This window comes from Pan paniscus, chromosome 4, assembly GCF_029289425.2.
Source record: "Pan paniscus chromosome 4, NHGRI_mPanPan1-v2.0_pri, whole genome shotgun sequence".
Lineage (NCBI taxonomy): Eukaryota > Metazoa > Chordata > Mammalia > Primates > Hominidae > Pan > Pan paniscus.
In genome coordinates, this window is record NC_073253.2 from 130,005,644 (window position 1) to 130,023,562 (window position 17,919).

At 40.0% G+C, this 17,919-nt stretch overlaps 1 protein-coding gene and 1 pseudogene across 1 annotated transcript in view; both read left to right on the forward strand.

Moving 5' to 3' along the window:
• Window positions 1-17,681, forward strand: part of SEC24A (SEC24 homolog A, COPII coat complex component) — a 77,852-nt gene extending 60,171 nt beyond the window's left edge. Inside the window, exons 18-23 of the mRNA XM_003829270.7 lie at window positions 1,044-1,219; window positions 4,474-4,611; window positions 7,514-7,618; window positions 10,768-10,860; window positions 13,335-13,438; window positions 14,749-17,681. Of these exons, the coding sequence (XP_003829318.3) occupies window positions 1,044-1,219; window positions 4,474-4,611; window positions 7,514-7,618; window positions 10,768-10,860; window positions 13,335-13,438; window positions 14,749-14,863 (731 nt within the window). The 3' untranslated portion in view covers window positions 14,864-17,681. The remainder of the gene's footprint in view (window positions 1-1,043; window positions 1,220-4,473; window positions 4,612-7,513; window positions 7,619-10,767; window positions 10,861-13,334; window positions 13,439-14,748) is intronic.
• Window positions 4,935-5,034, forward strand: LOC112439882 (U6 spliceosomal RNA; annotated as a pseudogene).
• Window positions 17,682-17,919: the final 238 nt, after the last annotated feature.

Sequence of the window (17,919 nt, forward strand, 5' to 3'; positions counted from 1 at the left end):
TGATTATTATTATTATTGACAGCAGTAACTATTAGATGGGTTTTGTGGATTTTTGATAAACTGTCACAACTTTGTAAGTATTGGTTCTGCTACCATATTGAATGTATTTTTAGTACCACATGGACGGAGTTTAGTTATTTGAGAAGTCTTCAATTATGCTTTTTTTTAAGTATTGAAAAAATGTTTTTATGCAGAAATGCGTATAAACAGAGTGTCATGGCAAATGATGAAAATCTGTCTAAATAAGAGGCCAACATGGTGAAACCCTATTTCTACTAAAAATACAAAAAAAAAAAAAATTAGTCGGGTGTGGTGGCACATGTCTGTAGTCCCAGCTATAGTCCCAGCTACTCAGGAGGCTGAGGCAGGATAATTGCTTGAACCTGGGAGGCGGAGGATGCAGTGAGCCAAGACCACACCACCGCACTCCAGCCTGGGTGACAGAGCGAAACTCTGTCTCTAAATAAATTAATAAATAACTCTAAGAGCTCTTTCTGTAAATGTAAAATAAAAACTCTGGGCTGGGCATGGTGGTTTGTGCCTATAATCCCAACACTTTGGGAGGCTGAGGCAGGAGGACTGCTTGAGGCCAGGAGTTTGAGATCAGCCTGGGCAACATAGGGAGACTTGGTACAAAAAAATTGTTTTAATTAATTAAAATTAAAATTTCAAAAGAACTCTGTTTCGAAACATTGTGCATTTCAGGAAACACAGGAAAGCATTGTGTGTTTAATTGCAATGTTTTTCTTTCTCAATGGTATATAAAGTGTTGGATTACAATCAGTAGCATAACTGAGGCTCAGGAAGGTTAAGTTACTTGCCAAATCATTATACAGCTAGGAAATAGCAGAGCAGCATTTCAACAGAGGTTGGCTCAGTTCTCCAGACCATGCTTTTAGCTGCTGTGTTTTGTCTCATTTGTGTATGTAGTAAATTGGAGAGATACTTGATATGTTTTTAAAAATTATCTCTTCTATCCTTAACAGTGGACTAGCTAAACTTCTATCATATTTCTTTTTTGTCCTTACCCTCACCTTGCTTAGCTGTTGACAGATCTATGACTGCCAGTCTGAGTGACGCTCGGGATGCTCTAGTGAATGCAGTCATTGACTCCCTTTCAGCTTACCGTTCTTCAGTCTTAAGTAACCAGCAGCCTGGACTCATGGTTCCTTTTTCTTTGCGACTTTTCCCACTTTTTGTGTTGGCTCTCCTTAAACAGGTAAGAAAAACAGATATAGAAACTAACACAATGATGGCCAGGCACTGTGGCCTACACCTGCAATCCCAGCACTTTGTGTGGCTGACATGGGTGGATTGCTTGAGTCCAGGCATTTGAGACCAGCCTGGGCAATATGGTGAAACCTGGTCTCTGCAAAAAATACAAAAAAACTAGCCAGGTGTGGTGGTGCACACCTGTAGTCCCAGCTACTTGGGATGCTGAGGTGGGAGGATGGTTGAGTCCAGGAGGCGGAGGTTGTAGTGAGCCCATATCGTGCCACTGTACTCCAGCTTGGGTGACAGAGCCAGACTCTGTCTCAAAATAAACAAAAAGAAAGAAATGAACACGATGGAAACATCAAAAGACAAAATTTTTATCCTATGAATCCCTAAACATTGTATATGTAACTTTATGCTGGTTAAATTTTTGACAACAGGGACCTTACCTCTTATTTGAACTTTGAAAAGTTTAATAACCAAAGAAACTTACAGAAAACTGATTCAGAGCAAGTTCCTTGTTCATAAGATGCTTCTCTAAGCAAAGTATTCAGTGACATTATAAAAAATTCAACTGATAATCAGTTTTCCAGAACAAGAATTGTATATTATATTGCTGATGCAAGAAGGCACACATGCACTGTGTGTTCTCACTTATATGTGAAAGCTAAAAAATCAAACACACGGAAGCAGAAAGCAGAATGGTGGTTACTAGAGGCTGGGTGGTGGGGCAGGAATGGGGAGATATTGAACAAAAGGTACAGTGTTTTAGTTAGGAGGAATAAGTGATAACTATTTGAGGTTATGGATATGTTACCTAGCTTCATTAAATCATTCCACATTGTATACTATATCATAGCATCCCTTTATACCTCATAAATATATATAATTAGAATTTTTCACCAACAAAAAATTTAACTTTTTTTAAAAAAGAAGAGACCATACATGTTATTTTATTTTATTTTATTGGCTCTTTCCTGTCCCTACAGAATTTCAGCAACATTACACTTCTCTTTTCTTTTTTGAGACAGAGTCTTGCTCTGTCACCCAGGCTGGAGTGCAGTAGCACGATCTTGGCTCACTGCAACCTCCGCCTACCGGGTTCAAGCGATTCTCCTGCCTCAGCCTCCTGAGTAGCTGGGATTACAAGTGTGTGCCACTATGTCTGACTAATTTTGTATTTTTAGTAGAGACAAGGTTTCACCATGTTGGTCAGGCTCGTCTCAAACTCCTGATCTCGGGTGATTCACCCTCCTTGGCCTCCCAAAGTGCTAGGATTACAGGCATGAGCTACCACATTACACTTCTTAATCTTCTTCTTTTTTTTTTTTTTTTGTCTGAGACAGGGTCTCCCTCTGTTGCCCAGGCTGGAGCGCAGTGGCACGATCTCGGCTCACCACAACCTCCGCCTCCTGGGTTCAACCTCCTCCTCCTGCGTTCAGGCAATTCTCTCGCCTCAGCCTCCTGAGTAGCTGCGATTATAGGCATGCACCACCACACCCCAGCTAATTTTTGTATTTTTAGTAGAGACAGGGTTTCACCATATTGGTTAGGCTGGTTTCTAACGCCCAACCTCAGGTGATCCTCCCACCTCATCCTCCTAAAGTGCAGGGATTATAGCCGTGAGCCACCATGCCTGGTCCTTAATCTTCTTTAGATACACTTTCTTATACCTGTATACTTGCATACCTGTTTCCATGATCTGGATTGGACTTCCATATCCTTGTCTTTGAGTTTAAATGTTTGTAGGGTTTTTCTTTGTTTCGTTTTGTTTGTAGGGTTTTTCATTTGCTACTTATTATTTATATGTCTCCCCTGCCTGCTCTTTGCCTTCCTCCCAGAAAAGAAGGAAAACTCTGGTCTGGTGGAGTAGGCTTATTTATCCAGTGTCCAAAATTGAATGTCCAAACTTATTGCCTCAGGATAAACTTCCCTTATAAAATTTTATTTAAAAGCTTGTGTTGGCCGGCCATGGTGGCTCATGCCTGTAATCCCAGCACTTTGGGAGGCCGAGGCGGGCGGATCATGAGGTCAGGAGTTCAAGACCAGCCTGACCAACATGCTGAAACCCGGTCTCTACTAAAAATACAAAAAAAAAAAAAAAAAAAAATTAGCCGGGTGTGGTGGCGCGCACCTGTAATCCCACCTACTGAGGAGGCTGAGGCAGGAGAATCGCTTGAACCTGGGAGGCAGAGGTTGCAGTGAGCAGAGATCGAACCACTACACTCCAGCCTTGGCGACAGAGGGAGGCTCCATCACAAAAAAAAAAAAACAAAAAACAAAAAACCTTACCCATAACTTTTTTCTTCTCCATTTTTATCTGTGTAAAGAAAATAATAACAGTTAAATATCATAGTTACTTATTAACTCATTTTACTAAGAAGCTTTCCTCATTTGTAGTAGTATTATTTTTTCTTGTTTATTAGTATTCTTTGTTACATTGTTTGTATGGTGGGAGAATCAATGACAGCTGCCATTAGTCATCACCCAGCACTCATGGGCCACTTAGTGCAGTATTCTAAGTGCACTACCCCCCAGCCACATACCGGTACCAGTGGGTGGCCTGTTAGGAACTGAGCCACATAGCAGGAGGTGACCAGTGGGCGAGGGAGCATTACTGCCTGAGCTCTGCCTCCTGTCAGATAAGTGGCAGCATCAGATTCTCATAGGAGCGCCAACCATATTGTGAACTGCGCATGCGAGAGATCTAGGTTGCATACTCCTTATGAGAATCTAATGTCTGATGATATGAGGTGGAACAGTTTCATCCCAAAATCATCCTCCACCGTGTCCCCACCAGTCTGTGGAAAAATTATCTTCTGCGAAACCAGTCCCTGGTACGAAGAAGGACCACTGACGTAATGGATATCTTTTTGGTCCTTCATGAATGCCTTTACTTTGTCATCTGCAATATAATTTCATCCTTCCTATGGTGTTGCTTGGATTGTTACATCATTATCACTATCATTATATGGTAGATAGAGTGTTTAGATCTATTTTATCAACTGGGAAACAGACACCATGGAGATCAGATAACTTTGCCATGGTCTGTTAGTTAATTTCAAAAGACTTTTAGGTGGGGCTATAGCTACAGTTTAATAGATGTGTGTGACTTCTTAAAAAAGATACTTTAAAAAAATTAACAGTAAATTTGTGAATTCTCTCTGAAAATATTCTTTTAACAACTGGCATTTTTAAAGTTCTGGATGTATTTTTAAAATATATTCTTTTGTGGGGAATGGGGGTTTTCTGTTACAGAAATCATTCCAGACTGGGACAAATGCACGTCTAGATGAACGCATTTTTGCTATGTGTCAAGTGAAAAACCAGCCCTTGGTTTACCTTATGCTCACAACTCATCCCAGTTTGTATAGAGTTGACAATCTCTCAGATGAGGTAAGATGGATTGCTTTTTTGTGGCTTTTACTTGAAGATTAGTAAGCCTAATCATAGTCCAGTACAGAAATGAGGAAGGGTTTGTTTATTATTTAAGGCTTTAGCTTTTATTTTATTTATTTATTTATTTTGGCTAAGTCTGAGTAAATAAATTTTAGTATAGGGAAGCTCTTAAAAATAGTGCCTTTAAGTTTCCTAAAATACCATCTGTAGAGCAGATCTAAGAAATGGAAAGATTGTCAAATTGACCAGAGCAACTTACTAATTTATTCAAACAAATCGATCTTTTAACAACTGACATTTTAAAAGTTCTGGGTGCATTTTTGCTCACTTCAGCAGCAAATATACTAAAATTGGAATGATACAGAGAAGATTAGCATGCCCCTTGTACAAGGATGACACACAAATTCGTGAAGCATTTTTAGGAACAGAAAACCGAACACTGCATGTTCTCACTCATAAGTGGGAGTTGAACAATGAGAACACATGGGCACAGGGAGGGAAATATCACACACTGGGGCCTGTCAGGGGGTGGGGACAAGGAGACGGAGATCATTAGCACAAATACCTAATGCATGTGGGGCTTAAAACCCAGATGACAGGTTGATGGGTGCAGCAAAACACCATGGCACATGTATGCCTATATATCAAACCTGCACGTTCTGCACATGTGTCCCAGAACTTAAAGTATTAAAAAAAAAAAAAAAGTTCTGGGTGTATTTTTAAAATATATTTTTTCTGGGGAATGGGGGTTTTTTGTTACAGAAATCATTCCAGAATGGAACAAGTGCACGTCTAGATCTGAGAGTGAAATTACATCTGAACAACCAGTTCAATGTAACAGTGTCCTTGAATTAAAGAAAAAATACTTCTCTAAGTTGTAACATTGTTTTCCTTTGGTAGAAATTTACCAGAATTAAAGTCACAAGAATGAAAATGTCAAATCATAATCTTTCTAAAATTGTGATCAAGTTAAGATATATATTTTGGAAGTGATGTTTTGGTTAAAAACTTTTCAGGCCAGGTATGGTGGCTCACACCTGTAATCCCAGCACTTTGGGAGGCTGAGGCGGGTGGATCAGGAGGTCCAGAGTTCAAGACTAGCCTGGCCAAGATGGTGATACCCTGCCTCTAATAAAAATACGAAAAACAAAAAAATTAGCCAGCTCTGGTGGCGGGTGCCTGTAATCCCAGCTACTCGGGAGGCTGAGGCAGAGAATTGCTTGAACCCGGGAGGCGGAGGTTGCAGTGAGCCAAGATTATGCCACTACACTCCAGCCTGGGTGACAAAGCGAGACTTTGTCTAAAAAAAAAAAAAAAAAACCTTTGAAAATTTAAAGAATTTAATATGTGGGCCAGGCGCAGTGGCTCATGCCTGTAATCCAGCACTGTGGAGGCCAAGGCAAGTGGATCACCTGAGGTCAGGAGTTCGAGACCAGCCTGGCCAACATGGCGAAACCCCATCTCTACTAAAAATACAAAAATTAGCTGGGCGTGGTGATGCACGCCTGTAATCCTGGGTACTCGGGAGGCTGAGGCAGGAGAATCACTTGAACCCAGGAGGCAAAGGTCGCAGTGAGCTGAGATCATGCCATTGCACTCCAGCCTGAGTGACAATAGAGCAAGATTCCATCTCAAAAAACAAAAAAAGAATTTAAGATACTTTACATATGTAAAAGAAAATTGCCTATGAAATTTGAGGTAACTTTTTTACTTTTTTTTTTTTTTTTTGAGACAGAGTTTTGCACTTCTTGCCCAGGCTGGAGTGCAATGGAGTGATCTCGGCTCACCGCAGCCTCCGCCTCCCAGGTTCAAAGAATTCTCCTGCCTCAGCCTCCCGAGTAGCTGGGATTACAGGCATGCACCACCACATCTTGCTAATTTTGTATTTTTAGTAAAGACGGTGTTTCACCATGTTCTTAAGGCTGGTTTCAAATTCCTAACCTCAAGTGATCCACCCGCCTCAGCCTCCCAAAGTGCTGGAATTACAGGCGTGAGCCACTGTGGTGGCCTATTGCATTCTTTTTTGAAGCAAAGGTTAAGATCAGAAGTTAATGGCCAGGCACGGTAAATCACACCTGTAATCCCAGCACTTTGGGAGGCCGAGGGAGGTGGATCACCTGAAGTCAGGAGTTTGAGACCAGCCTGGCCAACATGGTGAAACCCCTTCTCTACTAAAAATACAAAAAATTAGCCGGGCATGGTGGCACATGCCTGTAATCCCAGCTACTCGGGAGGCTGAGGCAGGAGAATCACTTGAACCTGGGAGGCAGAGGTTGCGGTGAGCCAAGATGGTGCCATTGCACTCCAGCCTTGGCAACAAGAGTGAAACTCTGTCTCAAAAAAAAAAAAGAAAAAGAAAAAGGAAACAAGATCAGAAGTTAATTTGGCTTTATTGGGAGTCACAGTAGCTTAGTTAGATAAGTGATAACTATTTCGTCATCTTCTTTATATGTAAATATGAATAATTGGCCGGGTGCGGTAGCTCACGCCTGTAACAGCACTTTGGGAGGCCGAGGCGGGTGGATCAACTGAGGTTGGGAGTTCGTGACCAGCCTGACCAACATGGAGAAACTCCATCTCTACTAAAAATACAAAATTAGCTGGGTGTTGTGGTGCATGCCTGTAATCCCAGCTACTCGGGAGGCTGAGGCAGGAGAATCGCTTGAACCCAGGAGGTAGAGGTTGTGGTGAGCTGAGATTGTGCCATTACATTTCAGCTTGGGCAACAAGAGTGAAACTCCGTCTCAAATAAATAAATAAATAAATAAGAATAATTGTGATTTACCTAAGCAAGGCCCAGACTTGTAGAGGTAACATTCATTTAATTTTTTGTTGTTGTTTAACTGTGACTCCATATTTCCTATATTTAAAACCTTTACTCTTTTACTTAATTCCTCAGGGAGCACTCAACATCAGTGATAGAACCATACCTCAGCCCCCCATTCTTCAGCTTTCAGTGGAGAAGCTGAGCAGAGATGGAGCTTTCCTCATGGATGCAGGCTCTGTAAGTAATTTGACTTATCCTGACCCTCACTGCAAACTACTATACTGTTTTAATTTAGCATTTGGTTTCATTCCCTTTAATATCTCTCTTCCTGAACAGATTTCATATTTTAACCTATATACAGTCGTACACTGATTAATGATGTGTAAGTCATGGCTTATATGATGGTGATCCCATAAGATTTATAATGGAGCTGAAGAATTCGTATCATTTAGTATTTACTATGCTATTTTTTTTTATTATTGCTTTGGAATGTACTCCTACTTAATTTTTTAAAAAGTTAACCTTAGGCGGGTCCTTGAGGAGGTATTCTAAAAGAAGATCTTATTATCATAGGAGATGACATCTCTATGCATGTTACTGCCCCTGGAGACCTTCTAATGAGACAAGATGTGGAGGTGGAAGACAGTGAGATTGATGATCTTGACGCTGTATAGGCCTGGGCTAATGTGTGTTTGTGTTTCAGTATTTAACAAAACAATTTAAAAAGTAAAAGATAAAAAATTTTAAAAATAGGGCCGGGCACGGTGGCTCATGCCTATAATCCCAGCACTTTGGGAGGCCGAGGCAGGTAGATCATTTGAGGTCAGGAGTTCAAGACCAGCCTGACCAACATGGTGAAAATCTCTACTAAAAATACAAAGAAATTAACCGAGCGTGGTGGGGCATGCCTGTAATCCTAACTACTTGGGAAGCCGAGGCAGGAGAATCGCTTGAACCCAGGAGGCAGAGGTTGCAGTGAGCCAAGATTGCACCACTTGGCCGGGCGCGGTGGCTCACGCCTGTAATCCTAGCACTTTGGGAGGCCGAGACGGGCGGATCACGAGGTCAGGAGATCGAGACCATCTTGGCTAACACGGTGAAACCCCGTTTCTACTAAAAATACAAAAAATTAGCCGGGCGTGTTGGCGGGCGCCTGTAGTCCCAGCTACTTGGGAGGCTGAGGCAGGAGAATGGCGTGAACCCGGGAGGCGGAGCTTGCAGTGAGCCGAGATCGCGCCACTGCACTCCAACCTGGGAGACAGAGCAAGACTCCGTCTCAAAAAAAAAAAAAAAAAAAAAAAAAAAAAATATTGCACCACTGCACTCTAGCCTGGGCAACAGAGCAAGACTGTCTCAAAAAAAAAAAAAAATTTTTAAATAGAAAAATGCTTATAGAATAATGATATAAAGAATATTTTTGTACAACTGTACAATGTGTGTTTTAAGCTAAGTGTTATTACAAAAGAGTCAAAAAATTAAAATAATTTGGCCGGGCATGGTGGCTTATGCCTGTAATTGCAGCGCTTTAGGATGCCAAGGCAGGCGGATTGCTTGAGGTCAGGAATTCGAGACCAGCCGGGGCAACATGGTGAAACCCTGTCTCTACTCAAAATGCAAATATTAGCCAGACATAGTGGCTCCAGGCTGTAGTCCCAGCAACTCAGAAGGCTGAGGTGTGAGAATTATCTGAGCTGGGGAGGCTGAGGCTTCAGTAAGCTGAGATCACACCACTGCACTCCAGCCTGGGCAACAAACTGAGACCTAGTCTCAAAAAAAAAAAAAAAAAGAAGAAGAAGTTGGCTGGGCCCAGTAACTCACATCTGTAATCCCAACCTTTTGGGAGGCCGAGGATGGCAGATTCCTTTAGCCCAGGAATTCGAGAACAGCCTGGGCAATATAGCAAAACCCTGTCTCTACTCAAAATACCAAATCCAGGCGTGGTCACGTGCACCTGTAATACCAGCTACTTGGGAGGCTGATGTGGGAAGATCACCTGAACCCAGGAGGTTGAGGCTGCAGTGAGCTGAGATCATACCACTGCACTCCAGCCTGGGCAGCAGAACAAGGCCCTGTCTCAAAAACAAAATTAAGAGACTGGGCGCAGTAGCCCACACCTGTAATCCCAGCACTTAGAGATGCCAAGGCGGGCGGATCACCTTAGGTCGGGAGTTCAAGACCAGCCTGACCAACGTGGAGAAACCACGTCTCTACTAAAAATACAAAATTAGCCAGGCGTGGTGGCACATGCCTGTAATCCCAGCTACTTGGGAGGCTGAGGCAGGAGAATCACTTGAACCTGGGAGGTGGAGGTTGTGGTGAGCCAAGATCGTGCCATTGCACTCCAGCCTGGGCAACAAGAGCAAAACTACGTCTCAAAAAAAAAAAATTAAAAGAAGTTTATAAAGTTATAGTAAACTAAGATTAATTATTGAAGAAAGAAATTTTTTATATATATCTAGTGTAGCCTAAATGTACAGTGTTTGTAAAGTTTATAGCAGTGTCCAGTAATGTCCTAGGCCTTTACATTCACTCATCACTCACTGACTCACCCAGAGCAACTTTCAGTCTTGTGCACTCCATTTGTGGTTAAGTGCCCTATACAGGTGTACTGTTTATCCCTTCTGCCATATTTTTACTATACCTTTCCTATGTTTAGATACACAAATACTTAGCATTGTGTTACAGTTGCCTACAGTATTCAGTACAGTAACATGCTATAGACGTTTGTAGCCTAGGTACAGTAGGCTATACCATTAAGGCTTGTGTAAATCCACTCTATGATGTTCACACAGAGAAATCACTTAACAACACGTTTCTCAGCATGTATCCACATTGTTCAGTGGATTCATGGCAGTACATTTGTCTGCCACCTTTCCCCTCCATATCCTCCTTGTTTCATGCCAAGCATAAAATGTCTCATCAGGTAAATACTAATTATTATTAATTCAGTTAAAGGCTGTACAATCTCACTAAATATACTTACCTTTTTGACCTTTTAAAATATACTCAAGCTGGGTGTGGTGGCTCACACCTGTAATCCCAGCACTTTGGGAGGCTGAGGCAGGCAGATCTCTTGAGGTCAGGAGTTCAAGACTAGCCTGGCCAATATGGTGAAACCCCATCTCTACTAAAAATACAAAAATTAGCTGGGCATGGTGGCACACGCCTGTAGTCCCAGCTACTCTGGAGGCTGAGGTGGGAAATCGCTTGAACCCAGGAGGCGGAGGTTGCAGTGAGCCGAGATTACACCACTGCACTCCAGCCTGGGTGACAGAGTGAGACCCTATCTCACAAATATATATATAAAATAAAAATAAAATGTACTCACTCAACAGACTCACCTTTATGTATGCTGCATCTCAAAATAATTTTATTCCTGTCCCTAGGTACTGATGCTTTGGGTTGGAAAAAATTGTACACAGAATTTTCTCAGCCAAGTTCTAGGAGTTCAAAACTATGCATCAATTCCACAGCCTATGGTAAGACTCTTTTATTATAGTGATTATAAAGGGCATTTCAAAGTTGGCAAAAACATGAATATCCCCTATTTTGATATCAGAAAATAATAACAAAATCATACCAAAAATTTTTATTGATGGGTTTTCATGTTGATGGATTCTATGACTCCACTCATAGAATCATTAGGGAATTTATATATTTAAAAGGCAGATATGCCAGCCGCAGCGGCTCACACTGTAATCCCAGCACTTTGGGAGGCCAAGGCGGGCTGATCACGAGGTCAAGAGATCGAGACCATCCTGGCCAACATGGTGAAACCCCTTCTCTACTAAAAATACAAAAATTAGTTGGGCGTGGTGGCGCACACCTGTAGTCCCAGCTACTCAGGAGATTGAGGCAGGAGAATCGCTTGAACCCAGGAGGTGGACATTGCAGTGAGCCAAGATTGTACCACTGCACTCCAGCCTGGCAACAGAGTGAGACTCCATCTCAAAAAAAAAAAAAAAAAAGATAGATATGCCAGGCATGGTGGCTCACACTGGTAGTCCCAGCACCTTGGGAGGCTGAGGTGGGAGGATCACTTGAGCCCTGGAGTTTGAGACCACCCTAAGCAACATAGTGAGACCCCATAACTACAGAACATTTTTAAAATAGCTGGGCATGGTGGCACACAACTGTGGTCTTAGCTACTTACGAGGCTGAAATGGGAGGAGTGCTAGGACCTGGGAGGTTAAGGCTGAAGTGAGCAGTGATTGTGCTGCTGCACTCCCGCCTGGGCAACAGAGCAAGAACCTGTCTCAAAAAATAAATAAATAAAAGACTGCTGTGTCAGGATTATAGCTAGGATAAGCACTGGCTTTCAGGCCTTAAACAGAACTACTGGGCTGGATGACTAAGCGTTTTAAGTAATGAGTAAGAAATTGTTATATTTTTAATAATAACTGAACGAATCAATTAATTCTTGACGTCATGCTAAAATGAAGGGAAGAACTAAGAGGTTTTTTTAGATGAGGGCTTAGAAACTATGCCCAAGGGGTACCTGCTACTTGTTTTTGTAAATAAGGTTTTATTGGAACATCCATGCCTGTTCACTTATGTATTGTTTATGGCTACTTTGGTGTAACAATGGCAAGGTTGCCCGGGCGTGGTGGCTCACACCTGTAATCTCAGTGCTTTGGGAGGCTGAGGCTGGCGAATCACCTGAGGTCGGGAGTTCAAAACCAGCCTGGCCAACATGGAGAAACCCCCGTCTCAAGGCGAGGTGGGCGAATGACCTGAGGTCAGGAGTTCGAGACCAGCCTGGCCAACATGGAGAAACCCCCATCTCTACTAAAAATACAAAATTAGCTGGGTGTGGTGGCGCACACCTGTAATCCCAACTGCTCTCCCAGCTACTCTGGAGGCTGAGGCAGGAGAATCTCTGGCAGGCGAATCGCTTGAATCTGGGAGGCAGAGGTTGCAGTGAGCCAATATCATGCCATTGCACTCCAGCCTGGGCAACAAGAGCGAAACTCTGTCTCAAAAAATAAAAAACAATGGCAAAGTTAAGTAGTTGCAGCAGAGACCAAATGATCTGCAAGCCTAAAGTATTTACTATATGGGCCTTTAAGAAGTTTGCCTACTCCTGTTCTAGAATATTCGTAGAAAATTGTGTTCCCAAGTCAAGTTGCACTGGCATCACTGCAGGAATTCTTTAGGAAAGCAAAATCTCAGGACCACAACCCTGCCCCAGACCTCCTAAATCATTATCTGTAGTTCAAGAAGATGATCAGGTGATTCATATACATGTTAAAATTCAAGACCAGGCACGGTGGCTCACACCTGTTATCCCAGCACTTTGGGAGGCCGAGGTGGGCAGATTGCTTAAGCCCAGGAGTTCAAGACCAGCCTGAGCAACATGGTGAGATACTCGTCTCTACTAAAAATACAAAAATTACCTGGCAGGTGGCACACGCCTCTTATTCCAGCTACTTGGTGGGGCTGAGGTGAGAGAATCACTTGAGCCTCAGGAGGCAGTGGAGGTTACAGTGAGCCATGATCACACCAGTACACTTCAGCCTGGGCAACACAGCAAGACCTTGTCTCAAAAAATAAGTTAAATTTGAGAAGTAGACCGGGCACTGTGGCTCACTCCTGTAATCCCAGCACTTCGGGAGGCCGAGGCAGGTGTATCGCCTGAGCCTAGGAGTTCGAAATCAGCCTGGGCAACATGGCAAAACCCATCTCTACAAGAAATATAAAAATTAGCCAGGCATGGTGGCACGCACCTGTAGTCCCAACTATTCAGAAGGCTATGGTGGGAGGATCACCGGAGCCTGGAGGTTGAGACTGCAGTGAGCCATGATTATGCCACTGCACTCCAGCCTGTCAACAGAGGCCTTGTCTCAAAAAAGAAAAAAAATGTAATTAAAAAAATAAAAATTTGAAAAGTACCATAGACCATACATTAGATATGTAATTAAAGTAATTGGATATTGTTGGTTTTGGTTAACAGACAGACCTTCCAGAACTTGATACACCAGAATCTGCCAGAATAATAGCTTTCATCTCTTGGCTTAGAGAGCAGAGACCATTTTTCCCAATACTTTATGTAATAAGGTAAGTTGAATTTTCCATTTGCTAGTAGTAAAACAATTTGTTTGGCCTTGCCAGGACCTGACAAGAGTATAGCAAAAAAAAAAGAAGAAAGAAAAAGAGTTCTTCTCAATAAATAGCAGTAAATCATGCCTTATATCCAATTATTGGAAATACAGAACTTTTTTCATTTTTAATTGACTAATAATAAGTGTATATATTTATGGGGTACACTGATTTATTGATACATGTATACATTGTGGAATGATCAAATTCGGCTAATTAACATATTCATCTTCTCAGCCAATTATTGTTTCCTTGTGGTGAGAACATTTAAAATCCATTATTTTGCCTATTTTAAAATATACAATACATCATTATTAACCCTAGTCATCATACTGTGTAATAGATCACCAGAATCTATTCATCCTAATTGAAATTTTGTACCCTTTGACTAACATTTCTTCTTTCCTTCTCCATAGCCACTTCCTGCCTCCTAGCCTCTAATAACCATAATTCTACTTTCTACTTATATGAGTTCAACTTTTTTAGGTTCCACACATAAGTAAGATCGTGTGGTGTTTGTCTCTCTGTGCCTGGTTTATTTCACTCAGCATAATGTCACAAATGACAGAATTTCCTGTTTTTTAAAGGCTGAAGTCGCCGGGCGCGGTGGCTCATGCCTGTAATCCCAGCACTTTGAGAGGTCGAGGCGGGCAGATCACCTGAGGTTGGGAGTTCGAGACCAGCCTGACCAACATGGAGAAACCCCGTCTCTACTAAAAATACAAAATTAGCCTGGCATGGTGGCACATGCCTGTAATCCCAGCTACTCGGGAGGCTGAGGCAGGAGAATAGCTTGAACCCAGGAGGTGGAGGTTGTGGTGAGCCAGGATCGTGCCATTGCACTCCAGCCTGGGCAACAAGAGTAAAACTCCATCTCAAAAAAAAAAAAAAGGCTCAGTAGAATTCCATTGTATATATATACCACATTTGAAAAATCCATTCAGTTATTTCCATATCGTGGCTATTGTGATTAATGCTGCAGTGATCATGGAAGTGCAGACATCTCTTTGATATACTGATTTCAATTCCTTTGGATATATATTCAGAAATGGAATTTCTGGATCAACTATTTCTCTTAATTCCACCATAAGCTTTTCCCTTAAACAACTTGAAATTTACATAATCAACCAAGTATTCTCAGAGAAAGCCTCTAGAAGTAACTGTTTATATAGTAAATGTTATTATGGTTATGAGGAAATCAAAAGCCTTCTGACAAGTCTATTTTACTGCTACATTTTATCTAAATTTTTTTGCCTTTTATTCCTAAGGGATGAGAGTCCAATGAAAGCAAACTTCCTTCAAAACATGATAGAAGACAGAACAGAATCTGCATTATCATATTATGAATTCCTGTTGCATATACAGCAACAAGTGAATAAATGAATGAATGAAGAAATTTGACTTATTTCTAAGGAATGTCACGATAGTGCAGAATACCTGGAAATGTGTAATACCTTCTTTTTCTATTATGTTTGTGGACTAATGTGATGATTGAGATGTTCTCACTGTGATTTCAACAACCTATAGCAAATAAAAGACCACAGCAGAGAATCAAACATGCAACTCTGAAATACTGTATTTTTCAAATCAGAATATAGCTACATATGATTGGATACTTTTTTCTTGCCAATTATGTTTGAGTTGTTATGGATTAAAATAAGAATATTGCAGAGGCAAAGTACATTTTGTAAAATAAAGATTTCTGTGTTCTACATGTATATTTCTCATTTTTAATTTTTCTGAATCTTTGGCTGCTACATTTAAAACCTCACAAACCTAAGTGTTGCAGGGAAGTTACAAATTGATTGGTAGTGATGTTTTTAAAATAAAAACAATGGAAAGTAAATATAATGTAGGAAAACTAGAATTCATTCCCCACACGTGTCTTTTTTTTTTTTTCTTTGTTAAGGAAGGGAAAGGATCATGTTGACTAAAACTAGAGTAAACTAATTCTAGTATAGCTTGAGAAAAATATGAAGAAACACATTCAAGCTTTAAAATCTGTCAGTATTCTTTATACTTGAAGAACAAAGTCACTTTGATTTGAAGTGAGAACTATCATTAGGTGGTTTTCTGATTTCCTGATGAAGAGTTGGACATACTGTCTTAATCTATAGTGAAAAGAATTTGAGCTGTCTTCATAAACACTGGGACTAGCAATGATAATAGGGAGATAAGAAACTTTAATTATCTTGATCCTTTAAGTGGATTTTATTTGGTGCATTTCTGCTCTGGGTATATAATAAAAGTGGGGGTTTTTGGTGAAATGAGTGAAGAAATGAAAGGTTTCTAAAGTGCTATCCAAATACATCAGTAACATTTTTCTAAGGAGTTTAATTGTTAAATTGGAAGTCATTCATAAGAAATATTTATGCTTGAATATGAAAATCTATTAAAGCATAAATGCTGCTGTTTGATTTGGTGGATATTAAGATTATACACATCCAACATATTAAAGTTATGAAAGAAACTTGATTTCTGAAAATCCTTAAGAGACTGCTTTCTTGATTCAGCTAGAGAAATATTATAGTCAAAACTATTGAGTGAATTTTGTTTACAAATAGGTAAATTATACATTTGTATATTTAAAGTGCTGTGACATAGTATCTTTAAGAGTTTGGCTCAGTTTTCACAGATTCATTTTGTCTTAAGAATTTCTTAAATATGTTCATGTATAATACTTGATCAAAATATTTTTGGGTTTTTTGTTTTGTTTTAATGGGTTAGAAAATGTTTACAATCTTGGTCTTATATGATCACCAATGGAATAGTAACTTCCAGGTTTATATCAATATGAGCTGACTTTAACTGAGTTGTTTGGGATAGGGAAGAAGCAGTCCCTCTACAGTATACAACTACTGCTTGCCAGCTGGATCAAAATAATCATGTTTTATGAAAATATCTCCCTTAAGCAGTGTTAAGGTTGGTTTGCAGTGTGTAAGTGGCACATTGAACTGGAAGTTTTCTTGAAAGCTGCTTCATCTATTAAGAAGCAATTTTCAAGTTGTAGCGAATTATATTATCCCCTCTTTTAAAGAAACAGTCGTTATATGCTGATGTTCCTTAAAATAACTAAAATGTTCCTCTTAATGTGATTTTAAATGGAGTTATTTGTAGGTCCTTTCTTAGTAGTAAAGAATCTTCTAGAGGGAAACATTTGTGCTTTTAGGGATAATCTTCCTTGTGCCTCACTACATCCCTAAGTGGGTATGACTCTTGTTATTACCACATGCTTTATTAGTATATTTCACAAATTTACTTTTAAATATTATTTTAGATATGGTGTAACATGTGCAATTCAGAATAATTTTATAACAGGTCATGAAAAACATAACTTTAGTTAGGATTCACAATATTTGTTCTCCACATAATGAGAGAATGAATGAGCCTTTGGAGATACTGATATAAAGCAATTATTTTTTGCAATGTTGAATGTGTTTTTTAGTTTGATTCTTTTTTTTTCCCCCAATAGGGCACTACCTGCCATATCATCTTGTATTACTTTTTGATGTAAAGCAACTAATATTTACACTATGCCATATTTTTTTTAATCATAGTTGTAAATTATGAAAGATCCTTGAATTTTCTACAGATCTACAACTACTAATGTAACAGACAAGGGCAATCTTGGTATTTAAATCTGAGCATGGCAGTTCTACCATAAAAAGTACTCTATTTTTCTAATTTCTAGGATTTTTAAAATAACATTTCTGTAAGTCTGACATACTAATAGTCACTCAAGCAGTACCATTTATTTTAGTTGCATATATTTTCACTGTTTTTAATTTAATGTATTGAGTCTAATAGACTGTTTTGCAATAATTAGAATAAAGATTTATTTCTTCTAATCAAAGATGCACAACAGCTATTATCTAGGGGACCACCAAATGTGATTTCAAAATTTTGTTAACTATTACAAATGTAATCCTTATATAGAAATTTTAATTTTGTAAAGTAGTGTATAATATTGTAATATTAAATTCTTGTTCTTAAATTCAAATATGTATTGATCTTCAATGTGCTGTGTTAAATCTTGCTTCTCTGAAAAGTTGGAGACAAGATTTGTCTTCCTTTTTACAGTTTGTAATTTTCACTGTTTTATTCCTGTTAAAAAAAAAAAGTCATTTGTAACCCATGCAAACCATTGTTTGATCTATGCTAACTTATCAACTTGGCTATTCAATAAAGTTAATTGAAAAGAGCTTATATGTAGTGACTAGTTATTTAAAGTGATATGAGCCTGGTACAGTGGCCCACACCTGTAATCCCAGCAGTTTGGGAGGCCCAGGTGTAAGGATCACTTGAGGCCTGGAGTTGAAGACCTGTCTGGGCCAGATGGCGAAAACTTGTCTCTACAAAATAGTTTTTAAAAGTAGGCTGGGCAGGCTGGGCGTGGTGGCTCACGCCTGTAATCCTAGCACTTTGGGAGGCCAAGGCAG